The 15,956-nt window shown below is 37.0% G+C and overlaps 1 protein-coding gene and 1 long non-coding RNA gene across 6 annotated transcripts in view; one reads left to right on the forward strand and one right to left on the reverse strand.

Moving 5' to 3' along the window:
* srgap3 (SLIT-ROBO Rho GTPase activating protein 3) overlaps positions 1-15,956 on the forward strand; it is an 81,961-nt gene that overhangs the window by 42,370 nt on the left and 23,635 nt on the right. For all 5 annotated transcript variants that reach the window (XM_041224239.1, XM_041224243.1, XM_041224240.1 and 2 more), the window contains exons 4-10: positions 1,148-1,210; positions 5,629-5,814; positions 8,132-8,260; positions 12,867-13,088; positions 13,961-14,062; positions 15,184-15,381; positions 15,735-15,819. In XM_041224239.1, the coding sequence (XP_041080173.1) occupies positions 1,148-1,210; positions 5,629-5,814; positions 8,132-8,260; positions 12,867-13,088; positions 13,961-14,062; positions 15,184-15,381; positions 15,735-15,819 (985 nt within the window). The remainder of the gene's footprint in view (positions 1-1,147; positions 1,211-5,628; positions 5,815-8,131; positions 8,261-12,866; positions 13,089-13,960; positions 14,063-15,183; positions 15,382-15,734; positions 15,820-15,956) is intronic.
* Positions 1-15,956, reverse strand: part of LOC121297759 — a 38,054-nt gene that overhangs the window by 11,950 nt on the left and 10,148 nt on the right. The window lies entirely within an intron of this gene.

The raw sequence follows: 15,956 nt of genomic DNA on the forward strand, positions 1-15,956 counted from the left end.
AGAAACCAACATGAGACTTGATTTCCCATCTACCCCACACCCATACTTTTTGTTCAACCTTTTTATTTTTAGAAGTCTTTTAAGGCAGTGTTTAACATGGTAGAAGAGAAGTGGAGTGTTGCCTCTTACCTGTGTTTAATTACAACCTCCCTTAAATAATATATACATGCTTTTCTCTCAGGAGCTTAGTATATCTAAGTTAATGATGCTTGCAACTAAGGAGGTTAAATTACACAGATTAGTGAAGTTAAATTAAAAGCAGAGGCAATTTCCCATATTGTATTGGTTTCTGAAACCTGCTACTTTTAATTAAAACAAGACTGTAACTTTGGCAGCACTAAATGTTTACAATCATACCAATACACAAACTAAATAAACATGGCTGCACTCTGCACTTTTACATATCATTCTATTGCATAATGTTACAACCTACTGGTCTGAATAGAATCCTAGTGATAATATACTGTAATTGTACCTTACTTTCCATTTACACTCACTGGTAGATTCATTAGCACTACCTATTGTAGGTGTCTTGCAGGACTGTTGTCCAATCTTGCAGGAGAATTGTCCTAGGTCAATGAAGTAAGTAAAGGTTTCATGAATGAAGTGTTTGTATTCATCTCATAAATGCTTATTTGGATTGAGATCCAGGGATTGGAGTCTGTACAATGATTGTATTTTTACTCTGAAAGGCATTAGGGTAGACTTTTAGCATTGTGTTGTGTTCATTGCTTCTAGTGCTGTGGTGTCTGCTTTGCAGAGATGGCAAGCATTTCAAAACCAACAGTATGAACTCTTAATTGGTTTTATGTATTGATGTACAGTGGTTATGAAGTTATTTATGTTATATAGAGAACTGTTACAAATGGAGACATGATCATTGCATAGTGCATGGTGAATAAGGGGCTGGAAACACAATTCTGACCATAGGCCTGCTGGTACTGTAATAACTGTTGTTTTATTTTGGGGTTGATTAAAGTGTGTTGCTATGGGCTTACATGTGCACAGCACCATGAAAAGCAAGCTCCTGTTTTTTTTTGTTTTGTTTTGTATAAGATATTATTGCTTTCAAACTCTCAGCTTTTAATTGCAGACTTTGTGTTTTAATGATATGAAAAAACGGAACATCCCTTTATTCTATTTTCAGAGCAAAGAAATTGGGCTGCAAATGCATGAGGAGCTGTGGAAGGTCACAAATGAACTCTACACCGTGAGTAAAGAGATATCATTTTGTCAGTTAGAACTCTATTATCTGCAGTCTGAAAGATAATTTGACATTTGAAATACAGCAAGCACATTATAGAGACAAGGCCTTGCTCTGGATAATGTGCCTAGTTCTGCCAATGGCATTGCAGCCTGGGGGTAGGCTTGCTGGTGGTGTCAGGAATCTGTGTTTTCCTTTCAGTTATTTTATAAAAAGATAATACAAGTAGAGGTTCAAAATGAATTAAGAAAACGATATATGTATTTGGACCTCGATTTTACAGTTACACTTAACAAGCCTTCCCACTATGAACACACTTGAGTGCACATGACTTAAGTAGCCTAATATCCAGGCACAAAGACCTAGCTATTGTGGTTAAGCCAAACCACGCCTCCATCCTGGTAAATCTCAATAGTGTTATGAATGTATTTGACCTTTCTGGTTTTGGTAATCATGCAGATATGCCATCATTTCCTTCTCTTAGGTAAATTCACAGACCATGCAGACCAAGTAAACAGCACTATACAAATATAATGCTGAGTGTGTGTTTATTAACTATTGGTGGCAATTCCATGGTTAATAGAGTCACACTTGAGAAATATGTCTTGACAAAAATGCTTAATAAGCTTTAAAACTCAGCAATCTCACTCTGTGACCAAGGAAAAGTGAGGGGCAAACCCAGCAGAGGTTTATTTTATAAAAAGTCCTCAATGATGAAGAAGCTGTGCTGGTTCTGGCCAACTTGCAAGCCTCTGCAGCATTTCAATCTAGCCCAAAAGTGAACCATCATTAAAGAAGATTACTGATTCAGGGAATGTCAAGACACTTCTTCACTTGCTTCGCAGAGGACACAACTTGCATTAAATATTTTCTAAGTGAGTGTGGTTGTTCTCTGCAAAGTCTCTCATTCAGCGTGTTTAGACACACAGCAAAAATATTCACTGTGTCTGGGAAAAGAGGAGTTTACACAATGGTGGTCAGTCTGAAATGAATAAGCTTGAATTATTATGACTCATCCACCCACGCTCGCACAGCTTTCACATTTCCAGTTTCTACTCCTGCCTTTTTATTTTTAGAAACAAACTACCTACAGTATGTTCATAAAGTTTGTCATTTTACCTCTTACATTATAGTATAATATCAATTGAGAGTTGCCTGGAACAGTTTATTTAGTATTGCACTCTTCACTTTAATTAAATGATCTACTTTAGCACTGTTGAAAAGTGTAAATATCCGTTTCTGTGAGTATTTTGCAGAAACTTGTTTTTGTGAGCAGGAACACATTTATGGAGCTGCTCATTGAGCAGACTAGGCTGTTTGGCCTAACAAGAGGAACAAGTTCCAAAAAAGGAGTGCGGAACAGTTCTTCAAATCAGATTGTAAAGGTCTGTCCTGTCAGTTTGGTCGCATGAACAGCAGGTTTTCATGCACGCCTTCTCTATTTCCTGTTGGTCCCCGTGCTACATTATGAAGCAGTGTGCGACAGCCACAGAAGATCACTATTTAATGATTAATGTTACCTGGGATGTATTTACCTCACACATACAAAGACTAAAGTAGGCTATTATATTATTTCAGGGGGACGTAATAAAATATTAGGTATACCTTTTACTAGGGGGTTTAGTTGATAAAAAAAAATCAAACACATAAGAGGGTATGTGCTTTTTAATTTAGGTTTTCGTTCAACTGCTTAAAAGAATAGGCCACTGCTCTAGCCACCGTTGTGTTTATCATTAACTTTAATCGTGGCTTGAATTTCTACATTTACCTTATTAGAGAATCAATCTGCTCATTTTCATCTCAAAAGTCCATAACACTTATAAATTATTCATGCCAAAAACATTTCGTATCTGCCTTTCTTGGCATAAGAGTGATTGTTTTATGTGATGTAAAAAGTGATCTGCATGTTATGCTGAAAAAATGTTGAATAGCCATATAATTTAATAAACTTTTTATAGATATGTACAATATTAACAGCATAAAAGACAAGTGGCGATATTGGTTACTTATTGTGTTGGACTGTAAAATAAATGCAGAGGTGCTCAGTATTTTCACAAGTTTATTTAAGATTTATTTTAGAGACTTACCACTACAAATCTGCAGCTACAAATACATCTGAAGATTGACTGCAAAATGCCTGCATGTTTGAGATAATACATATGGTATTCAGTGTACTTTTCCAGCTTCAGACCACAGACTTCAAACACAAAAAAAAAAAAAAAAACTTTGCATTGGTAGTTTAGAAAGCCATACAGGCCTGCCAATGAAGCTGCTATGTGCCATTAACTAACAAAGTGCTTCATATTGAGGAGTGATTAAAGTGACTAAGGCAGGGTACATTTCCTCTACCCTCATTCTTCTTGCAAATCAGTTTCCTGTCCTTTTCATTGCAGCAGTGTGCTTGAGTGTTGCTAGGTTACCCTATGCTTGCCTTCTGAGAACCTTGACAGAATGAGAGTACCCTTCCACAGTAGGTTTCATTATTGCAATACACTGTTAACAGCATTACCAAAACTTAGGGTCAGGAAACCACAAACTACTCATTGTGAATGCATTTTGTTTATAGTTAATGCATTGACACATTCGTGTGAATTGTTTTTTTTTTTCTCTTAAGAGGATGTTTGACTAATGTTACATTTGCATTATGAAATGGAGCTGTACGATTATGTTGCTGCAATATCAAATAAGGTCTGCAGTCTGCAATCTAACATGCAACAGAGCATTTAACAAAGGTCTAAGAAACATTTTGAAATTGGATGGAGAGCAAAGGTGTTCTCATGTTCTTCTCTGTGTGTGGTTATAGGTTTATAGCGCACAAAAAAACTGTGCCTGTTTTGTTAAATCGAATCAAAACATGACAGCGTGTCAGCTATATTCTTTGCCGTACAGAAACATATAACACAAGCCTCAGCAAATTTTTTTGTTCTAATAAATAAAACTACAATACACAAAGGGGGATTGTTGTAAAAGAAAGTAACACTACAAATATATTATTACTGTTAGATGTTGGTTCTGGGCTCTTGATAGTGTATGGGACATACTAGTTAATAAATAGTGCTAATGGTCATTCAAAACTACACTAAACTACTAAACTGTGAGCAATGTCGATAGGCATCATTTGATAAGAGATATAAAGGGAATTGCAAACTATGCAGCAGTCTATAGTACTATATGTCATAAGAGTCTTGATAAGCATGTATTACTGTATTAACATGCATATAAGGTTTCTCAAATAAAAAGCTATATTCTGTATAATTGGGAAATACTCTACAATACATAGTACTAATGTGCAATACATGATGTTGTTGTACAGTGATATTTTGTTTGGCATATGTGTGAAAGATTTTAGTATAGGATTTAAAAGTCACTTATTTTTCTCTAAACGTTGGTAAAAGTGAAAGCCGTTGTGGGCAGTGGTCTCTGCTGGGAGTAGCCCAGGCCTGTGTGCCCAGAGGAAACCTGGGGTGGAATGCATTCCATCAATTCCTGCTTCAGTACAGCGTGTCACAACAGCTGACTGTTGCATGTGAGGCATGATATTGTTTACCACTGAACCATAAATTCCTTTGTATAAACTGTGATTCATAGGCTTGATCAGGAAGGGCATCATTTCACAAGGTCCACTTGGTGTTATTCATTGAGCTATGAAACCGAAAGTCAAAACATTCAGCAAGATCAGAAGTGTGGTTTAGGAGAGCATGCGACTTACTTCCAGTGTGTTTATTATTAAATAACACATATTCTCTTTTAGTTTTGCTAGTTGTTCTGTTTCATCCGTTTGAGTGGTTTCCTATGTGACACAAACTGGACAGATTTCAGATAGAGATATTCAATCCTTTTATGACATAAACACTACCTTGGTTGATTAAAAGCATTGGTTTTGATTTCTTGTCTTACTCGTGTTTAGATTAATTGAATATGCCCTACTATGTAAATTCTGCCAGTGCATTTGAATAGGAGATCTGGCGAGTGGTATTGTTGAGCTACCTTCCCACTGTGACTTTAACACTGAAGGTAGCTTATTCCCGGCACACTCTTTGTAGGCACTCTATTTACCCACAAGATTGTCTCTGAGTTTGGTCAACATTCCACAGTGTAACAAGCTGTCAAAACTAGATGCCCTACTTCTGTACTGTATATTTCAATATGGTCCACAGGGACCACTAACAGCTCATGTTCTTCGTTTCAACCAAATGTGCATTATCACCAGATACTGTACATCTAAACTAATTACCATTGACTACTTAAAGTGTCTGTTAATGCCTTCATGGTTTTACTTCACTATCCTGGTTTCAGTTAGTCCAGAAGACAAATGTTTATACAAGCCTTTTTATCCCAGACATGGAAAAATATCCCAGTTTTATTTTGGAAATAAATCAGCGAGGACATTCAAATGTTAACAAAGAACTGTTTCCTCATTGTAGGTGATGAAAACATACCACATGTACCACACTGAGAGTATGAATGCCGAGAGTAAGCTGAAGGAGGCAGAGAAGCAGGAGGAGAAGCAGTTCAGCAAGTCAGGAGAGCTGAATGTCAGCCTGCTTCGAAACGAGGACCGGCCACAGAGGCGCAGCTCGGTCAAGAAGATTGAGAAGATGAAAGAGAAGGTGCTCTATGTTTTCCAGGGCTTGTAAATTTTATATATATATATATATATATATATATATATATATATATATATATATATATATAGACACACACACACACACACACAGGCACAGAATCCTTTGAATTAAGTAATTTGTGAAATGTCTCAATCCCTGGTTGGCTGAAACGTTTTTTAATTGGTACCTTTAAGCTTTAAGCATTGTAACACATTGTAACACATCTCTGAACTTGTGACGACTCCCATGTCCCTGCAGTTTGTTACGTAATTAATAATAAGTTGCTTGAGGCGTCTCCTGGTGTGAAAGCCCCTGGCCTGCTGTGATCATTAGGTAATTCAAGAGTCCTGTTCAATAAAGTTTAGTGTCTGGCACTGTCTGCAAAATAAACGTGACATGCTGCTGAAACAAAACATTTATTATTATCATGTAATTCTTTCTTAGCAGATGCCCTTATCTAGGGCGACTTACGGTTCTTACAAAATATTACGTTATAAAATATCACAATACAGGTAAGAGCAGTTATTAAATACAACAAAGTCAGTAGTAAGAACAAAATGAAATAAGAGAAAATAAATATAATAAATAATTAAGTTTGAGAGCGAGTTTGATTAAGAGCAGTTAAACTTACAGTAAAAATATTGGCTTATAACAGTAAATTCCATTAAGAGCAAGTGAATACGAATGATTTCAATTACAAAACACGTAAATATGTTTACTTTTAAGAGTAAAATCAAGTAGAAGATACAGAAAATAAAATTATAGTTGAGAGCAGTAGTAGAATACAGCAATCGTGAGCAGTATAATCGAGAGCTGCTTCCCCACTGCTTTCTCCTACACTGATCGTAGTGCACAATTGCACGCAAGGAGCCCAGTAGAACAGGGTATTGTATCAGTGATAGGTTGGCTAAATTTTCAAAGCTCAAAACTGGGACACATTGTTAAACAACTCTTAAGACTAATGAAACCATTTAAATATAGGCTATTTAACGGTTATATAAATTGCCATCCTCTCACTCTTAATATTATCTTTTTTGTTTTTTTAAGCAGCTAGCTAATTTCAGTACACTCCCAGGTGTATAAAGAGTGGCTAATTAGTTTAACTTGTCATATTGGGCTATACATATTGCTACTTTTATATGCAGTTTATTATTATTATTATTATTATTATTATTATTATTATTATTATTATTATTATTATTATTATAATAATAATAATAATAATAATAATAATAATAATAATACATTCTGTAGATCGCACAGCAAGACCTGTTGGCTCTATTTATTGACGTTGTTGATGTGGTTTAACCTGGTGGATTCTTCTGGATGCTTGCAAGTGCAACCTCTCGATGCTCTGTCTGTTGAATCCGGCACATCTGAACAGCTATTCATATTGACTATAAACTAAATGAACACGCATTGAGCACTGAGGAATATGCACATACTGTATATCAGTGTTAATCACGTTATAAAAATAATGTTCTTGATTACCCTAGTACCTTTTTTTAATTTTGTTTTCACTGTAGGTGCCATAAACTAAGTTATATAGGAAGCAGTGTTTACATTACAAAGGTATTTAGAGTGTGTCACACTTCATGAAGTATCTGAATACCGGGACTTTCTGATGGAAAACTGGGACTGTCTCGGCTAAACCGGGACGTATGCTCATCCTAATCAGTGAGGAAGCTATGTATAAGTACACTGTACCTGTAAACTTTATTCATTTTGAACCAGCACATTGTCTAAGTTGAACTTTACATACTGTGGATTAGGAGCATTATATCATCCATAAAAGATATCAAAAGGAATGTAATTGAGCTCTGCAATATTTTTATTTTTTATTTATCTATTTATTAATTTTTTTTAATAAGAGTTGGATATAAAATGTCTTGCTAACTTGCATTGGCACTTTGGAAGCTGTGTAGTGTAGTTCTACAGACTTATTGTGAGACACTGAAATGGGTCTGTTCAGGACAGTGTATTCCACAGCTATACTCCATAATACAATGTATAGAGTCTGAACAATGCATGCTGGTTTTGGAAGCAATCTGGTCAAGTAATAGTACATTATGCATTGCAGGTGCATTTCTAGGATTAGTTGGAATGAAGCATCCATTGCAATATAAATGCTCAAGGGCAAGGAGCTAGCCTGCTTTAAATTATAATGTATTAGACATCTGCAACCCAGGCTATTGAAAATGTGATACTGTGTATCTTGTTATGCAAGTGTTTTTTGGTAGGAAAGCAAAAGAACAAGCGAGGCTTCCCCATGCGCACCACTGCAGTGCTTTTACATGCTGCTGCCATTCCTCTATTGCAGAGACAAGCCAAGTATTCTGAAAACAAGCTGAAGTGCACCAAGGCTAGAAACGACTACCTGTTGAACCTGGCAGCAACCAATTCTGTTGTGGCAAAATATTACATCCATGATGTCGCTGATATGATTGATGTAAGTATTATCTATTGTTATGCACGATGATCCCTGACTGTTATCCCTAGTGCCGATGCATGTCGCTCTTGACATCTTTCCATACCCGTTTGTGATGAAACTTAGTAGTAACATTATTTAGCACACATTATTGAGATTATTGGCTTCTGATGGTGTTTGGAGGAGGTGTATCTGCCCATCTGTAAGTCATACGTTATTCTACACAATTCTGTGCATACTGATGATTTATGCTGACATCCTGCAAAAGATTTCTAAAGTGAATCAATTAACATTGTTGCAGATCTCCTAACTCATGCACTGTTTTCACTTAGTACCTCTTTTTATGCTACGTGCCGGGTTTTGGATTGTTAAGAATGATTTACTGTATGTATTTCTTACATTCCACCTGAGAGCTTTACTTCTTCCATTTGAGCCATAAAAGCTGCTATTCGATTTGATAGATGTGAATTAGAGCAATAAAACACATTTTAGCTGGAACAGAGATAACCTGTTGACCTTTAAGGTGAAAGTTGTGTGGCCAAACCTCCTTCAGTTGATTAAAGGGCCAGTGTCACAACATCCCTGCATTGACTTTACATTGTCAATAAAGAGTAGGATCTACATATAGAACACAGATGAAAGCTCTTGCAAAAATGGCAGTTTTTATTTTGTTTACCCCTTTTCAAGGTGTCATTAGATGCATTTGATTATAATGGGATCTTTACTTGGCACATAATCCCACCTGGTGGAAAATGTTGCTAATCTTAAAGGAACATGCATTTGAATTGCTGAATATCCTTTAAAGATAATACAATTTAGGCATAAGCTAAAAAAAAGTTGTTGCATAAGAAAACAATCTGGCATTGGGCTGTGGCTAATTTCTTTACTTCATGGCAAATATTTTGTGTGTGATCATTTCTGACAGAACAACAAACATTTTTTTTTTTTTTTTTATAACCCTACAGTTGCTTTTTAGCTGGCTTCTAGCAGTTTAAATTATGTTTATCCCCCCAAAACTGCTGATTGTTGTATTTCTTGACTTATTTATCTTAAAAGTTTAGAATTACATTAATTAGTATGGAATTAATATAATAAAGCCTCTGATGAGGCAGCAATAATAACTACCCTGAGATTAATTACCCTGCAGTCTTTTGGGCCATTATTTTGCATCCCTTCAAGACAAAATAGCAAGTATACAATTAAAGGTCATTTTTACTAGGGCTGAACAAGTAATACACTGAAATAGAAATAAAAAAAAAAACATATGGTGTAACATGTTGTAATGTGCTTCGTAATATTTTTATATATAAACAATGTAATTTGTGGGAACTTATTGCAATTTTGACATCTACCTTTTACCTCTTAATTATGCACATATAGTCACATTTTAAATTATTACTGGTGGTTCAATTTAGGCTGGTCCATTTCCCAGTTGCTACGATAGTGGAAAACATATTTTATAGAAACTGGATCTCCTCTTCCTCACTTACTTGATCAATGTTTAGCTTGAGGCTGCAGATGTCTTTTTGTCTCATTTCCTTGTTAAGTGAAATCTATAGGGAACGCAGTCAAGCATGGAACTCGAGTGCCGCACTGCTGTCTGTCATTGTTAATTATACGTCTTATCTGCCAGGGATAACAGAAGAGCAGCAGAGTGCTGTGTGAAACAATGATGCGTTGGCACCCTGATCTTACAGTGCTTCCTGTAGAGGAGCATGAACATTGTAAACATGTAGCGGTGGACAGGAAATGAAATCTAAAGAGTGATACAAATGACTCGCTCTGTTGTAATTGAAGGTCGGATTTCTTGGAGCCTAACTGGAAATCCCAAAGGTGCCTGTTGCTCTTGTGTTGTATTCACATTTTGTATTTTACACAGCTGCTAGGAGGACAGCAGGTCAAGTGGCACACCTCTGTTTCTCCATCTTGCACAGAATCTCTCTGCTGCTGGCTGATCAGTTTCTGTGGTTACTGCTCTGTTGCTAATGGCAGGGTTAGAAATCTGCAAGAAGTGTGGGTGTGACCGTGAGGAGGAAATCTTAGGAATTAAAACCAGTAGATGCAGTGAAGAAAAGGACATATTGTACAGCAGTCACATATGGGCACACTTACCAAATTCTGTGTTTTTTTTTTATTATTATTAGTTCCAAAAATATATACTTCAGAAGATTGAATATCAGTCAGTGGCAATTAACTCTTGCATCAAGTGTTTAAAAAGACAATTGGAAGAATATTTTCCATCTGGGATGCTGTCATTTTGACTGCTGTACTGGTGTACCAAAGCCTATTAGTACGCACCTATTAGTTTACATGGTTGGACTCAAAGCCCCAGTTTTCTACATTATATCTGTCAGCACTGGAATGCAATATTATACACATACAGAGGTGTCTGTGTGTTTGTATGCCAGTGGCTTTATTATGTAGCTTCAAATGATAATATGTCAGTAAATAGCCTATGTAGACTTCAGTTGTCAAGTTCCATCAGAGTGCAGATGTGTGTCATCGTGTTTGAAAAGAGAGGGAGTGCTTTTCTTTTCACGAAACAAAAAAAGGATAAAAAGCTGAAGCTTGGCTTTAGGAAACGTTAATATAATGAGCATTTTAAAGGGGCCCCCGTGGCTCTACTGTACATGTGAAAGAACTGCTGTGTGGCGCTCATGCAAAAAGGGATCAAATTCTGATCTTGGCTGAAAAATAATTAAATACCATTTGTATTTTGATGATGTGATACGAGTGGTTGCTTTTTTGCATATATTAAGTTGTGAGAGTCATCATGTACCATTTAAAATAAGCTTGACAGACTTTAACATGATATAAATAAAATGTTGTTTCATTATGGTATTAGAACCCAGTACAGAACTCCTCATGTGAGATGACATTAGAGGTTTAAAATATGATTCACTAACAATTGTCTCCAAATTATTTAGTGTGACAGATAAAACTAGAGCCGTACTACGCATCACTGCTTCTTAGGTTAAAATGTTCATCAAGGACTACTGCTTTATTGTGGGACTGGTGCTTATGTCAGATGCTGTAACTCTCTTGAATCTCCCTAAAAAATCTTATTACCAATATTTACTGACTGGAAACCCTAAAATAAACAAAAATGTAAGTTTGCCAGTGATATACATGAAAAAATTGACTTCTGACGATTATATTTTCAAAATGTTTTTTCTTTTAGTATTAATGAAGATTTTATGGTTCACATGTATTGATTCAGTCATGTTATGTAACATACAGTAATCCATCACGTATCCACCTGTCACATATCTGCCCGAACCGTTTATCCGCCATGATCAACCCCTTCATCCACGTTAGTTTATTATTGAACAGAGAAGATTAGTTCAAAGACTGTAGATCCTAACAAAGTTTTTGTACACTGTGTCGTATAAATCCTGTTTGCCTGCAGGGGGCGTATCAACTTCAACCACTATCTTGATCTCCTTCCTGTCACTCAGCAGCGAATGTACGCACCCACACGGCAGATATTAATACCCTGTATTTTTGTAAACAAGGGATTTAGGGGAACTTCCTAATAACAGCTGAATCACAAAACAGTAATTTTGTGAATATAGTAATTGTTACAGCTGTGTATAAGTATTTAAAACAGGATTAATTTGTATGACTACATATCCACCCTTACTCTGGTCCTGCTGCAGTTGGCTATGTGACGAATTACTGTACTTTAATGTGGTACCTTACCCACAGAGATGTGTTTAATTACAGTTTCTCTTGATTGGACACCTTTATGGTTTGTGATATCATGAGGCATGTGGCTTCATAAGCTTGCTTTTAACTAAATAAATGAATGATCCAACATGTCTCTACCACTTCAGCATGTCTGATGAGTAAAGCACAGGCCTTCCTTCTACACAGATAACAACCAGCCGGTACAGGTTCCACCTGGGTCCACTGGTGGCAGTAGGCCAGGTACTAGAGCAAGCTGACAGCATTCTTTTAACTCATCTATTAAGGGTTTCTATTTTAGTATTGAAATTAAGTAGGCAGTCCTAGCACCTTCTCATTGGTCCATTTATTATGTGCTCCATATTTTTCACTTTGTTAAACCTGATTTTACAACACCGGTGTACTATAAACACTTCATCTAATGTCTGTTTGTATAAATATGCTTAGAGTTGCCTCCATTCCAGTGTGTGTGTGTAAACACCTGTACAGTATCTGTAGTAGTTACCAGGCAGTGTTCTGTCTAGTTCGTTTGTATTTTTCCATTAAAGTTTGTGCTACCAGCTTGTGACATACACAGCTGTTGTTTGAAAGCAATTAGTCAGGGCCAAGCATTATTTCATATACTATCTTGCGTTTTACAGTGAAGGTAATTTGTAGAAGGATTTATTATTGCCAATGTCAAGTAATTTGAAATCCTGGGTGACAAAGTAATAAAATGAACCTGTAAATGATGATGATAATGAAATCCAATTTAATACCACGGGTGGCTTCTGGTGTATTGCTTTGAAACAAAAAGGTTATGGGTTCCATTCTGTCACGAGAGTAATAAATATATGAGAGACCTAGGTACTCTGTGAAAGGAAATATAAATATACAGCACAGACAGTGTTTCTTTATGATTCAAATTGATGAGGTATTGATGGGTTGTTTTTTTCCCCAGTGCTGTGATACGGGTTATCACGCAAGTCTCGCCAGGACCTTCAGAACATACCTCTCTGCTGAGTACAACCTGGAGACCTCAAGGCATGAGGGTTTGGACATCATTGAGAATGCAGTGGACAACCTGGATGCACGCAGTGACAAACATAAAATAATGGATATGCACAACCAGGTCTTCTGTCCGCCAGTGAGATTTGAGTATCAACCCCACATGGGAGATGAGGTACTCTACTTTAAACTGTGCTTGAATTATAGCTGAGAATAACAGAACAGTCTGTGCTCCAGAATAGTAACATAAAATATGCCAAGAGTTTTGTAGTCAAGATGCAGTCATTCTTTGGTAGTATTACTGGCCAGAGTCATAAAACAATGTGCTGTATTATTTTTGGCAACACCACACAGAGTGACATTTGTGTAACTTTCTACTACTACAACTAATTTGACATAAGTATTGCTTGTAACAGAAATGCAATGCATACTGTTTCTCGTTCTAACCAGACATTCATTTTGGGCCCAGGTTATACTTTAGTCAGATCAGTTAGGTAAAAATGTATAGTCAAAGCAGGGGTCTTTTATATTGAGAGTAGTTATTGTTTGTCAGCTGTAGTTTTTTTTTTTTTTTTCTATCAATTGTCTTTGGAATGCCCAATTATTATTCAACCTGGCTCGCCGTTGCAACCCCTGGACTAACTCAGGAGAGACAAGGACGAGCACATGCATCCTTTAAAATGAGTGCCATCAGCCAGATGCTTTTTTTTCACTCTGCAAGCCCGCCGTGCAGCCATCTCAGAACTTACAACTTACAGGCGGCCTGCAGGTGTCTGGCCAGCCACAGGGGTAACTGGTGTGCGGTGAGCTAAGGACTCCCCAGCCGACCTAACCCCCCCTGACCGGGCAGCGCTTGGCCAATTGTATGCCACTCCCTGGGAACTCTCATCTACGATCGGCAGTGGATTAGATTGGATTCAGACCGCCGATCTCCAAGCTATAGGGTGCATCCTACACTGCCTTTGCCTTTACCGGATGCGCCACTTGGGAGCCCCTGTGTCAGCTGTAGTTCATCATTAGTTTTACTGTGCTTTGATTTGTTTACAGGTGTGCCAGGTGAGCGCCCAGCAACCAGTTCAGACTGAACTCCTTATGCGCTATCACCAGCTTCAGTCCAGACTGGCAAGCCTTAAAATTGAGAATGAAGAGGTAATCTATTGAATACCAAGGACAAAAAATGAACAGAACTAAACACTCAGTACCATTCCTCACAGTTCCATTCCTCGCCTTTCTTGTGTCTGATAGCTGACAAAGAAGTGTTGATATGTCTTTTTGTTACACTGTACACTGCGTGGAAGTGTCCCTGAGGCATTTTACACACAGCCATTATAGCTGTCAGGCTGCTTTCATTTTCACCTTTCTTAGTCTGACCCCAGGTCAGTGTGCATTAATGCAGGGAATGGTCATAACATCTCTTTTAGGAAAGAGCAGTCCAGCTAGATGTACTATTATTTAAAGGTCACATTTTGTTTTGCAAGCCAGTTTAGTTACAGCAAATATAACTTTCATCTCTGTCAGTTTCTGGTGTAGAAAAAGACATTTGTCTTATATGTATGTTTAGAAATGGATGCCCATTCAGTGCTTTTTTGTCTAATCAAACTTAAGATTGCAGAATTGTTATTATTATTATTAGTAGTAGTATATTTATTAAAGAGATTTATATTAAAAAAAAAAATGGAAAGGTTGTTTTTCTTGGATGTACGCAATCTTATTTTAATAGAATTAGGTTTTGTCTTATATAAGCACATCTGCTTAAAAATACTTGAAGCTGCACTGAAATTGCTTAATGTTTTGTCACGTGTATGCTCGCTGTATCTGTCTCTATTGCAGTTTTATAATATCATACAGCAGGCGAAAACATGAACCAAAGCTTTAGTTTGAAATGTGTTGTCGGTGTCCCACACCACTTGATGGATTGCTGTTGTCAAGAACAAATCTACCTTATTTTATGTCAGAGAGTCTTCAGACAATTCAATCATAGACTTGTTGTAGGGACCACACAATTGGTGTCTTGAGTCTACAAGTACACCCTTTTCTTTCAAAGAAATATCACATTTTAATGTATTATAAAACATGATTTTCAGTTGTCTATGCCGGTAAATGATTCCTATTCCCTCCGATTTAGAGGCACTGAAAAACCTTTAGAAAGAAACCTCTTGACATAAAAAGGAAGCTTTCTAAACTGCATTTGACATTGAAAAAAAAAAAAACCGCACGCAGCTCATTCCAAAAAAGGCTTTTACAAAATACTGTTCTACTTCACTTCCCAGGTTCGAAAGACCCTGGATGCTACAATGCAGACCTTACAAGATATGTTAACTGTTGAAGATTTCGACGTGTCGGATGCGTTCCAGCACAGCCGTTCCACTGAATCCATCAAGTCTGCTACTTCTGAGGCCTACATGAGTAAAATCAACATTGCGAAAAGGAGGTCCAACCAGCAGGAAACTGAGGTCTTCTATTTTACAGTAAGTTGTGATATTCCTGTCAGAGCGCAAAGATTTGTGAGGGAGGATGGTTTCTTAACATACTCACCCTTCCTACCACAGAGGACCAAACAAAAGAATAAAAGAGGCAACGTTTGTTTTTTGGTTTTTTTTGTATATAACATATAAAGGTTGTAGGAGGAGGGCTTAGAGAACCAAATATGGGTCTCATCCTCCAAAAGATCATGCTGAAAATGGACCCCTATTCACTCACCCACTATGCAAAAAGTACAGAGAATGGACTTGAATCACTAGATCTTCTGGCAACCGAATATGATGAGAACATTTTGTTGCTCTTTAAAACCAGTTCACCAACCATTCACTTCCCTTTACAGAAATTCAAGGAGTACCTAAATGGCAGTAATCTGATCACAAAACTCCAGGCCAAACATGACCTACTTAAGCAAACCCTTGGAGAAGGTAAGACATGTGATTTATATAATTTATCCACTGGGTAGAAGTTTACCAGTCTACCAGGGCAATGGCGGCCAGTCGCTACCTAGTTATACTCTTGAACGCAAAGTTTTTTAAATATATATATATATATATATATATAT

The sequence above is a fragment of the Polyodon spathula genome, chromosome 23, assembly GCF_017654505.1.
Source record: "Polyodon spathula isolate WHYD16114869_AA chromosome 23, ASM1765450v1, whole genome shotgun sequence".
Lineage (NCBI taxonomy): Eukaryota > Metazoa > Chordata > Actinopteri > Acipenseriformes > Polyodontidae > Polyodon > Polyodon spathula.